The sequence below is a fragment of the Monopterus albus genome, unplaced genomic scaffold (genome assembly GCF_001952655.1).
Source record: "Monopterus albus unplaced genomic scaffold, M_albus_1.0 scaffold134.1, whole genome shotgun sequence".
In the NCBI taxonomy this organism is placed as follows: Eukaryota; Metazoa; Chordata; class Actinopteri; order Synbranchiformes; family Synbranchidae; genus Monopterus; species Monopterus albus.
The window spans coordinates 1,978,571-1,999,690 of NW_018128014.1; the positions used below are offsets into that span (position 1 = coordinate 1,978,571).

Here is a 21,120-nt window from a genome sequence, read left to right on the forward strand (position 1 = left end):
AGTGTGGATGGCAAAGTAAGAATTTCTTTGTGCAGGGAAATGCGTTTCCATACTGTGCTTATGACAAACACTGAGTTTTCTTCCCATGCACCAGCTACTCTGTTCTAACGAGTCCCTTATGCAGACTGACTGGTCTTAGTGCACAGTAGCTACTCTCATGTTCACAGGTGTTCTCTATTCTGTCATATCCAAAGTTACCGTCTAATATTGAGATGCCCTCTCTCTGACTCAGACCCCAACCTCTTTGTGTCTTGTTGTTGTTTACGTACCTCGGTCACTGATTTTATTGTGTATATCAGACAATATCCAGCACCAAAGACTTAAAGATAACTCTGTTTATCATGTGAAACAAATGTCTTATATTTGACTCTGTTTATCTTTCTCTATTTTTCTACAGATGTTTATTGTGCCTTTATCTCTGAACATGTTTACATTCTGGAAAATGGAATATATGAATGTTATAATTCTGTTTCCTGTTCAAAGTATGAAAACATTTACTAAAAAGCAGACTCAAACACAATCGTCAGTAACAACAATAACTGTGAAGACATGAGATGTTTTTGTCACACTCTCCATTGCACCTCTGTCCCGTTTGCTCCGTGAACGTCTAACGTTCATCTTACTTTAGAATATTTTTGACTCGAAACCTGTTTAAAGAGTGTATACTGTGCCTGTACATGTTAGTAAACCCTCACTAAGGTTAAGTTAACTTGCTTGTCTTATTTTTGTCTTTGAACTCACTCACCTAAGTCCAAAACATTTTTACTTGAACAGTGGATGAAAAATGACAGTAAATCACTTATTTGCTGCTCAAATCGATAAAGATGCTGTAAAGATTTTCCTTTGCATTTTTCCTCATTGATACACACACAACTCCTTTCAAAAGGCAAAGCAGTTGAGTGCTGCTTTGTATTCTTTTCTTCTAGAATATATTTTTAACTCACCAGGGATCAGATGTTAAATAGACACATATACCATCCAACAGTTGGTGCTGAATTCACCAGGAGCTCCTGTCAGTTGTTCAAATGTTTTAACTTTGGTTAGAGCACTTTCTTTCATGACTGTGCCAAATGGACCGCGTTTGGATGGAGACCCGAGCAGCGCTGTGTAACATGAGATTGGCGCATAGATAATCGACCAATCCAGCTGTTTGTCTCGCTGGTCCTTCCGTCCAATCGGAGCCCAGCTCTGACGTCAGCTGCTGAATATGAATCCAGATCCGGCCCAGTGAGGGTCCTCCAGGGCTCAGACTGGTCCGGTCGGTCCTGCTGCTTCTCCTGTCGAATAAAAACGCGTGTGGACGCTGAACAAACTTGTCCGGGCGGGATCTGTAGCACCTCACTACCGACCCCGGCGGGCGATGCCTCACGGGGGATCATATCCACCGACACCGAGATTAATGAATCTGCCCTGGAACGGGTTTTAGTGTGCTGATGGACAGAGTGAGCGCGCAGCCGTGCGGCTCAGATAGATGAAGAGGTCATGGAGAGACGGAGCTGTGGAGTCCGACACGTGTGCACTGTGACTCTGCTGCTGATCTCTGTGTGTCCGCTCTGCTGTAGAGCCAGCTGGATGTGAGTATGCGCCGCAAGATCACGGCTCCGAGCTGGAGCGCGCTGTTTTACATCAGTGGTCCAACAAAACCAAACTCCCTTAAATGCCCGGGCGCACGCCGAATCGGATTACGACCAGTACATTTTCTGGAGTGATTGCATAATTCGGTGTGGATAAAATACCACCGTCTTGTTCTGAATCCAGTCCGTCCGGTCCCTGACCCCAGCAGAATGAAGTGGCGCCGGCAATTTACAGTATCCCAGTTCGTGTTGTGGTGCTTAGGAAAAAACGGACTCCGTGGCCTAATGGTCGATCTAATGATTTTTAAAATCGGGATTGGCCTACACAACCACACCAATGATTCCGTGTCAAGTCTAAATGTTCCGAAAATGCTTTGTTATGGCTTGTTCGAATGCTCAAGAAGATATTATACATTTGTGCGTGCAGGTGTTTTGGTTTAGAGTAGATGATGTATTCGTGCTTGAGCTGATCCACATAGTTCTCAGAAATACCAGACCATAAGTTTTCAGAAGAGTTTGTGACGGCACGGTCTGGTAGACAGAGACTGAATAACAGGGATGGGATTCTTGAACTGCCACAGTACCGACTTGACTGTATAAATAGGCTTTGGGATAAAAGAACAGGCTATAATGAATAAAAGCTTTGGCTGTCGACTTCACCAGCCAGAGTCCTGGGCTGTTTGTTCAGGCGTTCGAGCCAAATTCCACTGGAAACGGGTTCGTTTTAACGCCTCTGTGCGTGTTTGTGCCAAAGCTTCTGTAGCAGGACCCGCTCTTTCAGTCGGCTCATACTAAAGCCACAGAAACGGGACCCGAGTAGGCCCAAAAAATATACCGGCATTTTGTTCGGGGTCGTTATTCACGGGATGTGGCATGAAGGGGCCCAATTCGCCCCGGCCTGGCCCACAAAGCCGAATCCATCCGGGACAGGACACATGTCGGACATTACAGACTGGGTTCCGTCGCTTCAGGTAACTTAGGGGAGCCCTGGTACACACTAACACGTTTTGGTTTTCGCAAACTAATGTACAAATATTTGAGTTGGAATAATCACATGAATAATTATCAATACAAGCAACATATACATCTCTGCAGCAAACGAGCAGTTGAACGTGGTTTTCTGCACCTACCGTTGGGTGGGGACCTGTCACAGACCCAAAGGGTTCGTTAGAACACTGGCTAGAAAAGTCTGATAAACTGGCGCAAACAAAATGAATTCAGTATAATACGATATGGTATGAAACAAATATATTTCCCAACCATACTGCATTACACGAAACAGGTCAACCCTAAACCCCACATGTGCCCGAGCAGATACACAAGGGGCAATTAACATGGCGCATGTTAATCAAGGCTATTTGGTTTTACTGAATTTGCAGTTTCTTCGTTTACCTTCGCAGTTTTGAAACGGAATTTTGAATAGAATTGATGTTTGGACTCAGAACAGGGTGGAGGCGCTCTGGCTGTTCCTTGAAAGGTGCGCGGCTCCTCTTGCATAGCCTCGTATTTACAGCAGCTACAGATCCCAAAACCAGTTGAAAACTTCACTGCATACGCTATACCTCATACCCTATCACCGAAATCTGGTGTTGCACCTGTCAGCGGTACATTACAACATTAACCGCCGGTGTTCTCCTCAGGTGGCTGGGAGTGACCTCGGCGGGCGTATCGGAGCAGCTGGGCTGTGCCAACCTGCCTCTGAGCCACAGACAACGGGAGCTGTGCCGGAAGAAGCCGTTCCTGCTGCCCAGCATCCAGAACGGAGCCCGGCTGGCCATCGCCGAGTGCCAGAGCCAGTTCAGAAACGAGAGGTGGAACTGCTCCACCTCCGAGGACCCGTCCGTGTTCGGATACCAGCTAACGAGCGGTGAGGAGACTGGATTAGATATAATACAAACCCAAATACTGTGTGAAAACAAGAGAGACAACTTTAAAGGTCTTTACCAGCAGTGGGGTCAAAGGGCGTCCTGATGAAGGCACCAGAGGACAAGACACGTGTGTCCTCAAAGAAAGGACTCATTATGGAAATGGAATCGTTTAGTACATTCTTAGCCTGCTGAAGTCACTGTCACCTTTTAAAAGCTTTACGGAGGTGCATCGGTTTCCCCTAAATCTAAAACGGTTATTAGTTGTTTTTTACCGGCTCTTAACTATCCAGCTGCTAATTTCTGAGGTTTTAATTTCATTCTTATTCTCAGATAACTACCGCTTTATTAAACGGAATCACGGATTATGGAATTAAAGTTGTAAAATATACAAAATAGTTGTCAAATCAAATTTATTTGTATAGCACTTTAAAACAACACCCAGCTGACCAAAGTACTTTACATGGCAAAGTAAAATCACAATAAGTGACTAAAATAAAGTAAATAAGATCAGTGCAAATAAAAATAAAACAGCACAATAACACAGACACACATAGCATACGTTCGATAAATTAAAATTAAATTAAAAGCAGTTAAAAGGAATGCATCAAGGCCCTATTGTGTATTAAAAGCCAAGCCAAATAAATAAGTTTTAAGCAATGATTTAAAAGCACTGAGGTCAGTAGCTGACCTAACATTAAAAGGTGGACTATTCCACAGTTTGGGGGCTGCAACAGTAAAAGCACGGTCAGCCCAGTGTTTATATCTGCCCCTAGGAACCTCTAAAAGAAACAGGCTTGAAGATCTGAGGGACCTTGCAGGTTTGTGCCAATGCACTAATTCAGTGAGGTAAGATCGTGCCAAACCATTAAGAGCCTTAAAAACAAGTTGTGCAGGTACCTCTTAATTTTATTCCTTCTAAAGGACCTTAATTATTCCATTTTGGAGCCAGTTTATATGTTCACGCAAATATAGATAAGCGGATAAACTGATGAATTTGTAGATGAGAGATTTTTTTATTCAGGGGTAAAAAAAATGTAAATCGATGAAATAACATGAGCCATCCTCGAAATTCCACCTACATTGTTTTTATATCCTAAACCTTTTGATTTATACAGAAACCCCCCATTAGAATGTGTTAAAGGATTTTAAACTAAGGTGCTTCGGAAGTGTTAGTTTTGCGTGACATATTAAGGGATCTGTATCTATCACACACACCGTGATCGATTTTCAAAAATTAATTAATTAATTAATTAAATGAATTAATCCTTCTTAAATCATTTAATCCTAATTAAATCAAGGATTAATTTTAAGGGTATGTTGTGATTATTTAGTCTAGACCATTTATATTATTAGGGGGAACAAAATATCACAAAGCACCTGTGACAGAGGAGTTTTATATTTAGGCTGCTGTTAGCTAAATGAAGATCAGGCCTCACCGCCAAAAAAGCTCAATTAAATGAACAACTCGTTTTCTCCCAAATGTTTATTTTAATAAGAAATAATGTCTTGGCTCCACGTTTCTGTCGTGTGATTTTGTTGCTGGCCGCGTTGGTCCTGGGACACACAGGGCTTGAGCATTAAAGTATTTGAGTGCTTGCATCCTGACTTGATGATGTCACACTGACCTCCTGTCCCTCTCGTCCAATAGGAACCAAAGAAACGGCGTTTATCTACGCGGTGATGGCGGCGGGACTGGTCCACGCCGTGACCCGCTCCTGCAGTCTGGGCAACTTGACGGAGTGCGGCTGCGACGCTCGGCTGCAGGGTGGTGGCTCGTCGGCGGAGGGCTGGCACTGGGGCGGCTGCTCGGACCACATCCAGTACGGGACCTGGTTCAGCCGCAGGTTCATCGACAGTGCTGTCAAAAACATGTCGACGACCAGAGGGGGGTACACGCTGCTCACCATGAACCAGCACAACAGTGAGGCCGGGCGACAGGTGAGAGAGCAGGAACCAGGTGTTCAGTCGCATTTACTAAGAAGGTTCTGGTCATTGGGAGGTTTCCGTAGATCATAAATACACAAGAAACTGCAGCTTATAGGGGCGGGGGTTATGACCTGGATGGATTACTGAACGGGCCTGCAGGGTGCAGGGGCCCCTGGACCAGAGAACTGTGAAATCACTACAAAACGCCACAAAATGAAAAACGTAGCTACAACATTACTACAAAGAGGCACATAATTACCAAAAAGAGATAGAAAATGCCCCAAAGACACAAACATGACTGCAGAAACAGCCAAAGGAGACACAAAACTACAGAAATACAAAACAATATCTGGACACAGAACAAGTAAAAATAAATGCCAAGTGACTGCAGACAGAAAACAAGAAAAACTAGCAAACAGCTACAAGCCGGTGACTACAGAGCACATGTTTACTTAAAGTGTCCTACTCTCTGCTCCCAGAAATTTAGGAGAGTTTTTACATGTCTGTGCCCAGGGGCCCAGCGTCTCGTAAAGCCGGGTACACAGAGAATCCACTCCTGCTGCTCTTGGCTTTTACTGGTGGATATTTTCAGCATTCTGGGGGCCCTGTTCTAATCCGTGTCTCTGTCCCGTGTCCTTCAGGCCATTGACCGGACGATGTCCACAGACTGTCGTTGTCACGGTGTCTCCGGCTCCTGTGCAGTGAAGACCTGTTGGAGGACGATGGCGGCGTTCGAGCGCGTCGGCGTTTACCTGAAGGAGCGGTACGAGCATAGCGTTCAGGTGTCCGACCGCTCCAGGAGGAAGACGAGGAAGAAGGACCAGCGTCGGCTCCACGTCGACAAACACCAGCTCATTTTCTTCAACAAGTCTCCGAACTACTGCCTGGAGGACCGGCGGCGGGGCGTCGCTGGCACCAGAGGACGCCGCTGCAACCGAACGTCGACCGGACCAGACGGATGCAACCTGCTGTGCTGCGGCCGCGGATACAACACACACGTGGTGAGAGACGTCCAGCACTGCGAGTGCAAGTTCGTGTGGTGCTGCTTTGTCCATTGCAGGCGCTGCGAGAGCATGAACGACATGCACACCTGTAAATAACAACACACCTGGAAGCACTAACACACAGCTCACGCTGAGGATGAAGACACGATCTTAATTTTAAAAAACGAAACTGATGTGCCAGGCTTGCAGGAGCATGAACGACATGCACACCTGTAAATAACACACCTGGAAGTAAGAGAGGCGGATGAAAGAGACGTCTTTGAAAACAAAGTGGACGGTGGATACTACTGGATCATCTTTCAACCAGTCGGGGCCTTTGTGACCTGTGACAGGCGGAGCTGCAGGAGAAGATTCAGGCTGGCTGATTCAGTTTGAGTCAGACCTTCTGGTCCTAAGACACATAACTGGAACACATCTCGATCTGGTTCAGTGAGACTTCCACTTCCTGAGGATCTTACTGTCTCTGCTGTTCCTCCAGAACAAACCTGAGGAACAGAGGCTGTCGATGTTGTCTTCAGTCCCACAGTAGAGTTTAGTGATTGTTGTCTGTATGTCCATGTGAAAGAGACTCTGCAGAGGCTTTAACACACTCGACTGGAATAAGCTCCTACTCGTTTTGGAGGAAACTGAGGCTTTCTTCCTTTAATCAAATGGAACATTTTTTAGAACAGAAAGGATCACACTAACACAAGGTAGAATCGGGATCAAAAATTTTCCCTCTGCTTCAGGCAGACAGTTTAAAATCGTGGGGCCACTAGAGGGCGCTGTCATCAGGCCACACACCTCGGTCCGCACTGGGCACATGTGGAGGTTGGTCCAGAGGCCACGTCCTGTCCCAAACCTGCTTTAAATGTCTTCTTTGTCAACAACACCCAAACTGAATGATTGAACATTTGATCCATATTTATAGATGAAGTTACTGTGTTTTCATGTGTAGATTGTGTTTCTTCTTCTTTTATCAGAATCAAAGAACGGGAGCCACAGTGCAGTTTCAATAAGATCGAGGAAGGAGAGTCGGTTCAGATGCTGATCATTCATAACAAAATCAGGATCAAACACATGAACAGTTCTCTGAATGAATTTCACACTTTGGTTCGTTGTTATGGCATCGGTCCAAGCCCAAAGGCAGCACAGCAGCCCCACATCACGGTGCTGCCATCACAGTGTGTCACCACTAGGATGATGTTTTCATGTTGTATGCGGTTCCGTCTTTACACCATGCGTAGTGCTGTGGAGTGTCAAAGTGCTCTGTGGCAAACCTCAGGTGCACTGCAGTGTTTTATGACAGCACCGGTGCTCTGTGAATCCTGATGTTTTCATACCAACATGGAAACATCATCCCTACAGTGAAAGGAGCACTGTGATGTGGGACTGGACCGCTGCCAACGTGGAGGGGCACATGAATTCCCAGGTTCATCAGGGGATCCTACAGGATCATGTCAGGGTGGCTGTCTGTCCACCAGTTGAGCCTCAATAGGAGCTGGGCAAGGCAGCAGGACAGTGATCCTAAGACAGAAAGGCGTCAGAACAAGAAAATCTGCCACACGGTGCCTAGAGCCCAGACCTCGACCCAGCAGAGATGCTGTGGACTGAGCTCAGAGAGCCGTTCACACATGTCCTTCCTGGGAATCTGGCTGAGCCGAAGCAGCTCTGTGAGGAAGAACGGTCCGGAGTTCCTCCTGAACATTGTGCTGGTCTGAGCCACGGCTACAGGAAGCAGCTGTTTGAAGTTATTACTGCCATAGAAGCTTCAACCAGCTATTAACTTAGTTTTTCCACCAGCACTTTGAGTGTTTTCTGGCTGAGCTCAATAAAGACATGACACATTATAATTGTTTGTGTGATATCAGCTTCAGCACATTGTGTTTGTCAGCACTTGTGACTTTGAAGAAGATTGGATCATGTTTTATGACCAAATGGTTAGAGAACTGGGTAATGCCAAATGGTTCACTTGGTTTGTTTTGCTGGGACATGGTGAGAAACACTTTAACCTGTGAGATGAGGCCAGAACAAAAAGGTGGTAAAAGTGCAACTGGTTGGTCCTGACAGTCAGCACAACTGTGTGTGTTATCAGCAATGTGTGATGACAGAGCAGAAAGTTTCAGGAAGGAGAAAACAGCCCCTGACTCTTCTGTCCGATGCAGGATTTCCTGCTATTCTGTGCACACGCCGACACACTGGTGAACTGCAGTGTGTCTGTGTGTGTTGGGGGGGGGGGGGGGTGCCTGCTGCATAATGTCCAGGCTTTTATAAACCCAGCAGATACTTTGTCACATGTCACACTTTGCTACAACTGGTACCAAACTGTGTTGGAATATCCTGGAATTTACAGCTCAACACATTCATTTATTACTCAACTGTTTCTCAACTATGTCGTAGCAGTGTAATCTCTTCAACAAGCAGTGGCAGAGTCTTAGGAGGCGGTCGGGGTTGGACCCACAAGTCCAGCACAGAGAAGCCAGAGTCCCGTCTGTGACACTTTGGTTCAGGTTCGGGTAAAATGGTGGCTCCGGCTCAATGTCTATGTTGGGCTTCTCCGAGCTGAACCAGGACCTGAGAGAATGTGAACAGTTTCATAAAGTGGAGGCTAGACCCAGATTCTGCGACTTGTCAGATACATGATGAACAACATTTCTTCTTCATGTCCAGTCGCAGTTATGTTTCCTGTTCAACTTACTGTTGTAAATGACAGTTACATTTAGCATCATTTCATGGAGACAGTTGTTAAAGTTCAGGAGCAACCTGTTGAAAAATGTATAAAAATGTCCAGGTGATGAAATAAAGTTGTGTTGGTGTGTAAAAACCTCAGAGTCAGTGGTTTTCTGTGAGTAGGACTTTCAGGAAACACACAGAGGGAGGGGGGAGGAGGAGGCGGCTGAAAAGAGTGGCACAGGAAGACACAGCCTTCAGTGTGACAAGGACTAGCTCAGGAAACATGGAGCTGTGTGAGAGCCCAAAGCTGCTGCTTGTCCCTCTGATGATGATGATGATGATGATGATGATGATGGATGAGAGGAAGACTTCGGCAGCATCACAACAGGTAACATCATCTCACTGAGTTTCCTGCTGCTGCATTCAGGTGCCCCTGCAGGGAGGAATCTAGCTTTACTAAATGAGCTCAATCTTTCAGCCTGTTAGTGTTGGTCGTCTGTGCCTTGGAGTTTACACTGACTGGAGAACAAACTGTTCAGCTTCACACCTTTAACACAAAACTAACAAGTGCAGCTCAGATTCCATCCTAAACCTGAAGCGAGATTAATGAGACGCTGCTGAAATATTCCTCAGCTGCCTAATGCTTGCGCAGCCTGAGGAGCAGGGGCACCGGATACCATTTCGCATTGACATTAACAGAAACCCAGCATTTTAGTTTAAAGCTTTTAAAGGCCCTTTAATATCTGAATCCCACTTAAAGTTCCCTCTGAGAATGGACTGCAGTCAGATCCACACTGAACAAAAACCTTCATGTCAGGATTAAATGATGGAGGATGCAGGACTGAAGGAAACATTTGATCCCTAACCGATGAGCGCCTTCTTTCTCCTGTTTTACTTATAGGATTAACATGGCAGGCCGATAAAATGAACCTTTAACTTCTAACTCTACATTGTTTGTTTTACTAGATCACACTGCTGAAATCAGCCTGAAAAGATTAGTGATCAGAAACTAAAAACATGTAAAACAACTTTTATTAATCATCGCATGTTGTCCTCATCATATTTTATTCTGTTAAGCTTTATGAATTAAAATACTGATAAGAGTTCAGACTTTTAGTCCTTAAACGGTTCCAGTAATTCGTTTTGTTCCCACACTGTAAATCTGATTTTTCTCCAGGATGATAAAGTTAATCAGAAGTTCAGATGTGCAATAGAAACCTGACGACAGTGTTGGTACACAATATAGCATTTCCAGGCAGACTCCAAAATGTTTTCCATGATGTTGGGTTTACCATCATATTTCAGGATAATTCTTTGCCTGGAAACCTGCAGCCGAGTCCTCCAGGTCTTTTCCAGGCCTTGTATTTCTCAGTGTTTCCAGGGCGGATCAGATGGCAATGATAACCACTCAGGCCCGGTTTGCATGTTGGAGAGTGTTGGACTAGGCTTGGTTTGACATAGGTGTTCCTAATAAACTGACCTTAACCAAATCATTCTTAAAGGGTACTGTATTTTTGTGGGAGTTTAAAGGTAAAAATTAAGGATCCAGCTTCACAGAATTTGGAGAAACACTTCTGTCCAAAACCTCTAATAAAAGGCTGAAACACACTGTGTCCACACACGTTTGGATGTCTGTGCCAGAACCTGTGCTCAAACTCGTCGGTGCTGAGGACTCGGACCGCCTGTCACTCCTGCAGCGTCAGCACGTTGATGCCCTGTCCAGCTGGATACAGACGGACCCCCGAGTCCAAGCTGAGGAACTGCTGGTGAGTGAACGCAAACCAGTAGTCTGATGTGTACGAGGCTGTAGAAGCCTTCAGTAGCCGAGTGTGTTTGTGTGTGCGCAGGTACTACGTCAAGACCGCCAGTATGAACCTACACCTTAGCGGCTGCTCCTTCGAGTGTTACAGAGAGGTGGAAGTGACGAGCTGCTGTCCAGGCTTCTGGGGACTGGACTGCATCGGTGAGGACACAAGCACAAAGGGTTCATCCTCTGAGGGGCAGGAAGGGAAAGTGTGCCTGTTAGACTGAGAGGTTTCTTGTGCTGAAACATGTTCTGCACTTGACACCATTACGTTTCCTCCACAGCTGATTTGTCCAGACAAATGAGTAGCACAGATACACACAGCTGGGTGACAAGTGACAGAACAAACTATCACACAGTGTCTCCAGAGCAGCGTCAGGTCTCCTCTGTCGGAGGAGGAAACGTCATCCTTCCAAACCAGATCCCCCCTCTGTGTCCGACCCGTCGCGTCCGACCCCACTGTGTCAGACCCACTGTGTCGTCCTCATGAAGCCATTCAGTGACCTAGAGCTGCAGCCATGAGTTAGTTCACTGGTAGAAAATGAACCTCAGCTATTTAGAAGCAACAGTCACTGACATGTTCTGGTTCCACCTTCTTTAATGTGAGGAGCTGATGCTTTTCTTTGTCAGACATGAGAATCAGCTGAGTCTCTGTGGGTCTGTTGGTTGGATTTCCACTCAGTCAGGAGCTTCCTCCCATTTGTCACCATCTGTATTGTGTAACAGACACAGGTTACTCCTGCCACATGATTGGTCCTGCAGGAACCAGGACTTTATTCCACTCTGTAGACTCTCAGTGATCAGGACAGGAATCTGCTGACAGGCACACATGGTCCTGGACTCACCGGACCCCCGACACACAGACAGAGAACATTAAAACAATGCTAGCACAACTCTCTACAAGCCTCTGACAACCATTTCCTGTCATCAGAGTGTCCTGATCGGGCTGACAAACCCTGCAGCAACAGAGGCGTCTGCTCTGATGGACTGGGAGGAAACGGGACCTGCACCTGTCAGGTAACACACCTGGACTGAAACATAGCATCAGTCAGCTAAACAGCACAATGAAGTCCATTGGTCACTGAGTAAAGGTAGAAAGGCAAAAGCAGATATAGTCCCAAACTGAGTAGAATACATTGATTAAAAACAGTGGAGAAAAAAAAACAGTCTTTAGTTTAGTTTTAAAAATGAAACCTGCAGAAACATACAGTGATTGACAGGAGGGAGAGCTGCATTAGGCACAGAGCAGACAGATGAACATCAGCTGCTGTGAGGGAGAAGAAATCAGCTGAAAACACAGTGGTTCCTTTGTGTACAAATAAAACATGTGCACAGAAACCCAGAGTGTCTCAGTGGACTCTAGTAGCTTACATGACATCTAGAACCCTTAGAACAGAACCATGTGGAGACACCTGTTAAATCCTAACACGAGTAGCCACAGTAAATAATGTCAGTGTTACCAGGAGACATTCACCTTTTTGTGTGCTTGCATAATGATGTAGTGTGTGTTTGTATTTTAGGTGGGTTTTGCAGGAACTGCATGTGAGGATTGTGCACCTGGTAGATATGGCCCCACCTGCAGCTCAGGTGACATTAGATAACAGATAAAGATCAGATGGGAGGCTGAGCATGTTTCTGACACACTTGTGTTTCCTGTGCTGCAGTGTGCTCCTGTGTCCATGGCCTGTGTGACTCTGGACTCACAGGAGATGGTCGATGCACCTGTTTCTCTGGATATAAGGGTCCAAACTGTGACCAAGGTCAGTGCCTCTGCTTCTCATCATCAACCAGTGACTTTACAATGTGCAGGATTCTGCTGTTCTGTCACCTGTTACCTGTCGGCTGCACCCAGTCGGAATCATGAACATGAAGAGTCTCTCAGCGTTTCTGTAGGAGGAAAGTTTTAGTTTTTACAGCCCTCTGTAGTCCTTCAACGCGCCACAGAGTGCGTGCGTGTGTGTGACAACGCAACACGAAAGCTGTGCCAACTCGCATTAGTGTCGGTATGTTGTAGACTTGGAATATAATGGATGGAGCTTCGTGCTGCACAGTGTGTGAGTCAGCGAAGTGTTACATTACGTTAATGTCACTGCTGTTGTCTAATGACAGGTGTGTTGCTAGTGTCAGCATCCGCACCTTGGTAGCGTAGCAGTTCACGGCTCGGACTAGTTAGTAGTTACTGAACTCAAAAGCTGTTAGCGTGCGCGATAAATGATGCGGTACAGAAAATGCTACCGTTTATACACACTTACGCTCATACAGTGGTCAGTTTATTAGGAACCTCTGTGTCAGAATCAGTCTAACCCATCGTGCTGCAGTGAAGCCTCTCTCACGAAGGTGACGGTGTTTAGTTCGTGTTCAGACTGTTTGACAGAGGTGCTGGCTCGTTTGTGGTCATTTTGAGTTGTGGTAAGGTGTTTCTATTATTTTGTCGTCCCACCCCTATTTATCTCTGTGAGGCTAAGCACAACCTCCAGAGTGATTCCACAGGTGAACCACCACCCTCAAACTGAACATCATCACCTTCTTGGAGCACTGCTGGATCAGACTGACTCAGTTTGAGCTCCAGCAGGTGTTCCTAATAAAATGACCACTGAGTGTATTGTGTGATAAAATATCTGTATTTAGGATAAGTTTCCCTGGGTGAAAGGCTCCAAGTTGCAAGGGACGGATTTGACTTGAGCTCCAATTTGAGTATTTTTGTAATGTTTGATGAGTGCAGCGTCGTACAGCGGCTGCCTACCTCTTCCTTTGGTTAGCGGCACACATGCGCCACCTATTGGTAGGAACAAATTACTACCATTGTCGACGGATTCAGCTCGCTGTTAGTGTGGCTGCATTAGAGGCAAACCAGGTGCTGGTGTGCTGACCTTCTAATCACACAGACACGCACATATACAGCCAAGAAAGTGGACAGAATTATCATGTGCCCTGACCGACACTCAGTGGCCAGCGTCATATTCCACCAGCGAAGGAGAGAACTCCTTTCCCCAACCTACACTGGGAGCAGACGGACTCATTTGTCAGAGACCTCAGGCTTAGAGGCTTACATTTAGTGACTCATGACCACTGGGGTATAGTTCACAACAGTCTGTCACCTCTCTGGTCAGCATCACCTGAGCGTGCTGTCACCTGTCCCTGGTCATTCAACTGAGCCTGCCGCCGTCACTTGTCACTGTGTGTTTCAGAATCCCCTGAGTGTGCAGCTCTCACCTGTCAGCAGAACTCTCACTGTATGCAAGAAGCTCTGACAGGACAGCTGGTGTGTCAGTGTCTGCCTGGTTACCAGAAATCAGGAGATCAGTGTTTATGTGAGTTCATATTTAAAATACATCAAACTCTCTCTTTATAAATTTACCTGGTCAAGTTACATGTGAAATTGTGAGAACGGTGCTGTAGTTTGCGAATCCTAATGACTTTCTGTTTTTTTTAAGCAACATATGTCCAGATTCACAAAAGCAGGTTTTGTGACCACAGTCCAGTTTCAGTTGTTCTACAGCATCCAGACTTTACCGCAAACACTACAACTGGACAGATGTATAGAAATATAGAAAACCGAGCTGACCGACCAACAGTGAACTACTCAGTATATTTTCACTATTGTTTGTTTTTCTCTTTACAGGTTATTATTTAAAAAAAAAAAAAAGAACAAATAATGGCAAGCATCAAAGTTGGTACCATCTCCAAAGTCTGTGTTTTACAAGTGTAATATTTTCCTACTTAACATGGGCATCACATGTCAAGTATTCAAAGAACGAAGAAAGGAAAATAAAAATAATAAAACCCCAAGTTCAAACAAAAGAAAAACATGAAGCCTAGTGAGACTGCAACCCAAACCAGCAGCTGGTGTAAATGGTCCCAGTTTGTATCAGTATCACAGTGACACACCAAAGGCTTAACCTCTCCTAGTTACAGTGGTGCAGTTTGTCCCATGTTGCTGGGATTTTCTTTTTTTTTACTATGACTGTTGGGTTATGGACCCAAAACAGAGCCGGAGTTCACAACTAAATGTTAGTTTGTTTAAATATAAGAACTAAAGACTGGGTCAGAACAGCCCACAGCCTCTGAGGTTTGCTACCCAGTGGTAAAGCAAGCGATCGGTGTGGTTGAAACTGAGCCAGTGATTTTTGTTGTGCAGCAGTGACACTTCGGTACCTCCAGTACTCTGTCTGTATCACTTTGGAACTAAAGGTTTGTTTAAGCCTCACCGTTCATGTTTCAAAGCTACTTAGATGTGTTAAAGAGGACTTTAGAAGCTACAGTGGTCTGTGTCTCCTCAGCTATAAACCCATGTCTTCAGAGGGTTTGTGATGTCCACGCCTCCTGTGTCCACACTGGTCCAAACCAGCACCTGTGTGCCTGTAAGGAGGGCTACAGCGGGGACGGACGAGTCTGCATGGCCATTGATCCGTGTCAGACCAATCAGGGAGGCTGCTCGGCTCGCTCCACCCAATGTGTCTATGACGGACCAGGGAAGGTACAAATCTACTGAAGGAAAAGGTTCAGGATCAAGACCGAGTCAGGACCAGGGTCAGAAGCAGGTGGAGGAAGATCAGGATCAAGTAGGGGAGGTTCAAGTTCAGGATCACTATCAGGATTATGCTCAGAGGCAAAATCGGGATCATGATCAAGAACAAGATTGTGGTTGGAAGTAAGAAAAACAGGTTTAAAAACAGCATCCTGGTTCCAATCAGAACCAGACAGGACCAGGCCCAGAAGCAGGTAGAGAAGGATCAGGATCAGGTTCAAGAACAAGATTAAAATCGGCATCAGGAGTGGGATCAGAAACAAGACAACGATCTTGATCTTTGTTAGGTACAGGAACAAGAGCAGGATCAGGTTTAGGAACAGAAGCATACCTGGAAATCAGGTTTGGTAAAGTAGCAAGATGAGAAACAGGATCAGCTTTAGGGAAAAGAACAAGATCTGGATCAGCAACAAATGTGTGTTTCTGCTGTGCCGCCTTCAGTCTCACTGCGAGTGTCTTCCTGGTTTTGACCACCTGCTGAATGGCAGCTGCAGCATGAAGGGCCTCTGTAGACCTGGTTCCTGTCATGCAAATGCCAAGTGTACCACAGTGGGACCAGGAAGAGCTGAGTCAGTCCTTTCACTTGTTCTGTTTTCACTGCAGTATCTAATGCATGTGCAGATGTCTCTAATATGCATCACCTGTCCCCCTGCCCCTCAGGTGCACCTGTCTGCAGGGTTACATCGGTAACGGAAAAGTGTGTCACGGGAACATCCTGCAGCGTCTGATCAACCTGAACACTGAACCTCAGGGAGCGTTCAGTGGGCAGCTGAGCAACGCCATCACTCTGTTTGGTACCAGCACGCATTTTTACATCAATACACATGTGACAAGGTCAAATTCGGACAAACGCACACAAATGTAGCTGGTGAAAATAACGAGGGACAGACTATAGCTGGTCAAATCAACGAGGCAGACTGGTCCCAGCTACTCTTTTTATTGCAGTGGTGCCAGCACAGCTGCAGTGTGTTATTGCAGCTGAGATAAGAGTTAGGACAAATAATACTGCACACAAACAACAACACAGCAAATGCAGAAACGCATCCAGAGATCTAAGAACACATCTGTGACATAAACATGTTGTGATGAAAGATTGCGGTCTGGTCATGGACTGTAACAGGAATAGAAACAGGAGTGATACCAGGAGACGTACAAATGTACCTGTGTGCCATATCCCTGTTGCTCCTGCTGTTTCCTGTCTGGTTCTGTGCCATGTGCTGTCTAATAAAGGCAAAATGCCAGAACCCGTGTCAGAGCGGATGCAGGATGCAGACTGACAAGCAGCTAATGCATGTTGTCGGTGAACACGTGCAGGAGCTGGTGCAACAGCTCCAAGACCTCAGACGACGACAATACAATGAAACCAGTGCCAAAACCTCCAGTGAAGTGTAGCTGGCAGTGACGTTTCCTGTCGGTACAAAAAAAAGGTAACGAACTGCTGTATGTTCACAGTAGTTTATGTTTGACTGTAGCAAGGAGGTAGGACACAGCTCACCCCATGTGGCAACAATCACAAGGTTAAAAATAAAATGTAAAACATTTTTGGTCAGTGGTCGACAGATCTGTCTGCCCCTCAGTGACACGAGGGACCAGTGGACATCCTGGAGAGTGACTGTGGCACGCTGGGAAATTCACCCACAGTTTACACATGCGTTTATTTGTCAGAATAAATGACCTTCAGCACGTTGTTTGAGGTGATCTTAATTCTCACATCGCTCTAACAAGCAATAAAGGCTGTGTCCTCTCTGTCTGTTTCCAGCGTCTCTGTCGTGGCCTCTGCAGAATCTGGGCCCTTTCACCGTCTTCGTCCCAGTCGATAAAGGATTCAGAGGAACCTCGGTGAGAATCGGCTTCACTGAAAAGGAACACTATCATTTGTTTTCTTGGCTCTGATGACATGAGCAGGTCTAGAGTCAGGCAGCTGCACTGCAGTGTAAACAGATAAGTAATGTGTGAATAAGAAGGCTGCTGCTCGCAGGTTCATAATGGTGGACTTCTCTCCAGGTGCAGACTCTGACAACAGACTCCTCCAAAGCTAAATATCTGTGTACGATGCACCTGGTGGCGGGGATGATGCCGATCAGCACGCTGAAGGAGACCAACACCTTCTACACCCTGACTGGAAAGTCAGCTGAGGCCGACACATCTGAGGGGGTCAGAGAGAAGTACACGTGATCACACATGACAACAAACAGCAAATCAGTGAACCTCGTAAACACAATTGACTTTTCATTTAGTTTAGCTTTGCTGTGTTTGCCGTGGGGAAGGAGGGCATACAGCTGTTGACCAGCAGAAACCATCTCCCCAGCTGTCACCTGCAGGGTTAATTTTCACACCTGAGTTTGGTCACTTTTAGTCTTGATGAAAATTTGTTTTAGTCAAATTTGAGCCTTTTGACTTTTATTAGTTTTAGTGAATAAAAACTAAATACACCTTTAGTCTAGTTTTAGTCATTTTAAATATTTACTGTGGCTCTTCATCCCGGACGTGTTGTTCCCGTCTGTCGTGACATTTGTGGGAAACGGTGTTTTATTCCCGCAGTGTCACTTTGCTCTGCAGAAGCTGGACTCCCTCACACTCAGACTAATATCTTTTCACTGGGTGTGCTGGGCGTCACGCTGTGAACTCAACGCAAAGTGAACTCAACACAAAGTGAACACAGCTTACGGGCTGTGATGGCCTCAGACTGTGTGCTGATGCAGTGCCTGTATTTAACACTGGCTTTAAAGCATTTCACTGATCTCCCAGTCACACCAGTTAAACAGTGAAACCCTGAGGGTATTAAAGTCAGACAGCACCGCAGTGATGGAGGCTTGTTCACTCCTTCCTACATCCCAGTCTGGAACCTGTTTGGTTTTTTATGTCCAAACAGGACATTTATGAAATGTTAACATTTTCCATGACATAGATGAGAAGCTCAGCTTGTCCAGGTTTTCCAGGATGAAACATGTCATCAATTCAGTTTGTATCCTCAGTGAGAAGTTCTTTGTGAGGTGGCAGGTTCTGAGAGAAACCTGACCCATCTAGACAGACGTGAGGCTGTCAGGTGGATCCCGGCGACTTTTCCGTCTACACATTGGCTTGCTATTATGTTTCCAGGACTTGCAGATTAAAATCCGCATCCATGGCAGCAGAAAGAAAGGTGTCATCATTCAGTCTGACGTGGTTGCATCCAACGGGATCATCCACATCATCAATAAGCTGATGGACAGTGTCCCTCCCACAGTGGCCAGTGATGCTGAGGTACACAGCTGTCTGTCAGCCTGACCAGAGTCATTCAGTTGTGGACTGTCTCATCATTACGTTCATGTTCTTCTATGTTGTATGTGTTTGGGTACCCTCAGGAGAACCTGATGAAGATCATTTCTGACTACGGCAAGTTTGACAAGTTCAAGTCGTTGTTGCAGGTGTGTACAATGCTTCTCTCCTGCACGAGACATATTTTCCTGGACCAGGAGTGTTCATACTAGACTAAACCAAATTCCAGATCATGTCCTGATCATGCTCCTGTTCTCCAGAGGATCAAACCTTCACATGTTGAAGACCTGGTTGCTGCTGTAGGTCCACCAGCTATTTCACATCGTACACTGAGCTGCAAGCCACAGTCTGACACACTGCAGGAAGTGTTGATGTGCATGTCTGAATCAGTATGGATCCAGAAAATGTGTTACTAACCTGGATCAGTCCCGGTGTTTGGTAAACCACATGTATGTGGACATAAACACAACTTGTGGAAATCATGTATTGCAAATATGCGTATAACACATTTAATGTAAATATGTGTATACATTTTTGTATATAGGTAACGGCAAGAAAATCAGTGTACATTTCAAATGTGAGTTTATTGCATATAATGCATGTTTACATATGTACATATGAAGTGAACTGTGCTTCACGACCTGTTCCTGCTGGGCCTACAGGACATCTTTCTTCATGTTAAGTGGTTTTCTGTTGACACGGAGACCATTTATAACCACAGCTAAAGCACACCACGTATCCCATATCTATGTGTACTGCACATAACTGGTTAAGTATGTATCAATGAATGTATGGTGTGACACACTCACAGTACGCTGTTCGAACTAAAGGAACTATTCATATGTAACCATGACTCAGAGTGCACACGTGTGGACCATGTGCTCTGCCTGCAGAAAACAGAGCTGGCATCTGTCCTGGACCGTCCTGAGCCTGTCACAGTGTTTGCGCCCAGCAGTGCGGCTTTTGATGCGATGAAAGACGGACACCTGCAGTACCTGAGCAGTGCTGAGGTGAGGACCACTTGACACTTAACACACAGCCAGAGTTCTGATAAAGGACCTCACAGACTTCAGCAGTGTTCTGCACCTCAGGGCCACAACAAACTGGTGGAGCTGCTGAGGAACCATGTTGTCCCCGACACCACCGTGAGTACAGCTGTCTGCTGACTCCTCATTTGCTTTGGCTCATACTTTTGTCATTACTCATGTCTTCTGCTTATTTTCCTGACTTGAAGCTGGAGGTCTATAACACTGTGTCGAGCCCCAGACTTGTGACGATGGCCAATCAGGTTCTGGAGATTAACGTGACAGGAAATGTAAGTGTGAATCTCTACGCCTCCGTGTCTGTGGCTCCATGCCCTCTCCTGTGAAAGGTGTCACAGTTTCAGTTTCAGTTGCACCTCCAGGGAGTGAGTTTTTCTTTTGCATGATCCGGTATCACAGCAAGGCTTAGTTTGTTAAAGGGGCATCTCAAAAGGAACTGCTGAGTTTAATATTAAAATGTCAGCAGCAATAGAAAGCAGAGAAATGGGGAGGATGAGTTCCCTCTCAGAAGAGACCGGGGTGAGGAGCTTGACCCAGAGGTTCAGGAACAGCACAAGTTTGGTTTGGAGATGGACACAAAAAGGGCATTTGTTGATTAATTGCATGAATTTTAAACGGCGAAACTGTGAGAGGGTTTTTATCAACAAGTCGGTGACAGCATGGAGAATGTTGTGTTCCTGAGTGAAAAGAAGTGCAGGGGGTGAACTCTGTGGCTCGGTTCAGCCTGTGTGGTACCATTAACTATGCTGTCGCCCACATGACTGAACACAGGAACCAAGACTGAATGCCACCAGTGGGCTAAATACTGCAATCAGTACCTTAGGCCAGTGGTCCCCAACCCCCGGGCCGCGGACCGGTACCGGTCCGTGGATCAATTGGTACCGGGCCGCACAAGAAATCATTAATTATTTCCGTTTTATTTATTATCTGAGTCTGAACGATCTTTTATTTTGAAAAATGACCGTATTCTCTCGGTTACATCTCGGTCACTTGAGCGCCAAAACTGGCTTACTTGTGCGACATATTCAGCCTGCTCAATGAACTCAATCTGTCACTTCAGGGGAAAATGACAACTGTCTTCAAGTTGGCAGATAAAGTAGCTGCATTTAAAGCCAAACTGGATTTGTGGGGACGGCGCGTCAACAGAGGCATTTTGGACATGTTTCAAACATTAGCGGGGATTTTGGGTGAGACTGAGCCTGAGCCTTCACTCTCCCAGCTGGTTCACAACTTTATTTCAGGTGTTGAAAAATAACATTCATGGAGTGTTTAATATTAAAAAAAAATAAAAATGTTGTGTAGGTATATTTAGATAATAGAGAAAGAAATGTGGAATTACTGGTTCTTGTCATTTATTTATTTTTCCACGTGATTTTTTTTTATAATTTATTTAGGGGGCAGAGAGGATGTTACTAGAGAATTTGATGTTATACTCATGTTATGTTGTTGGCGCAATGTTACGA

At 45.6% G+C, this 21,120-nt stretch overlaps 3 protein-coding genes across 3 annotated transcripts in view; all 3 read left to right on the top strand.

The window, feature by feature from the left end:
• cped1 (cadherin-like and PC-esterase domain containing 1) overlaps positions 1-752 on the top strand; it is a 32,733-nt gene extending 31,981 nt beyond the window's left edge. Inside the window, exon 22 of the mRNA XM_020613455.1 lies at positions 398-752. The gene's annotated coding sequence lies outside the window, so the exon portion shown is untranslated. The remainder of the gene's footprint in view (positions 1-397) is intronic.
• Positions 753-1,242: 490 nt separating this feature from the next.
• On the top strand, positions 1,243-8,204 carry wnt16 (wingless-type MMTV integration site family, member 16). Its single transcript, XM_020613458.1, has 4 exons — positions 1,243-1,574; positions 3,215-3,441; positions 5,091-5,380; positions 6,010-8,204. Exons 1-4 carry the CDS (start codon positions 1,483-1,485, stop codon positions 6,466-6,468), a joined length of 1,068 nt encoding a protein of 355 aa, XP_020469114.1. The 5' UTR covers positions 1,243-1,482; the 3' UTR covers positions 6,469-8,204.
• A 1,105-nt stretch (positions 8,205-9,309) lies between these two features.
• The window catches only part of stab2 (stabilin 2), a 38,521-nt gene continuing 26,710 nt past the window's right edge, over positions 9,310-21,120 (top strand). Inside the window, exons 1-17 of the mRNA XM_020613436.1 lie at positions 9,310-9,412; positions 10,666-10,790; positions 10,872-10,987; positions 11,760-11,845; positions 12,349-12,415; positions 12,493-12,588; positions 14,017-14,139; positions 15,109-15,305; positions 15,798-15,925; positions 16,017-16,150; positions 17,116-17,195; positions 17,361-17,510; positions 18,456-18,599; positions 18,701-18,763; positions 19,508-19,624; positions 19,706-19,759; positions 19,849-19,929. Coding sequence (XP_020469092.1) covers positions 9,350-9,412; positions 10,666-10,790; positions 10,872-10,987; positions 11,760-11,845; positions 12,349-12,415; positions 12,493-12,588; positions 14,017-14,139; positions 15,109-15,305; positions 15,798-15,925; positions 16,017-16,150; positions 17,116-17,195; positions 17,361-17,510; positions 18,456-18,599; positions 18,701-18,763; positions 19,508-19,624; positions 19,706-19,759; positions 19,849-19,929 — 1,824 coding nt within the window. The 5' untranslated portion in view covers positions 9,310-9,349. The remainder of the gene's footprint in view (positions 9,413-10,665; positions 10,791-10,871; positions 10,988-11,759; positions 11,846-12,348; positions 12,416-12,492; positions 12,589-14,016; positions 14,140-15,108; positions 15,306-15,797; positions 15,926-16,016; positions 16,151-17,115; positions 17,196-17,360; positions 17,511-18,455; positions 18,600-18,700; positions 18,764-19,507; positions 19,625-19,705; positions 19,760-19,848; positions 19,930-21,120) is intronic.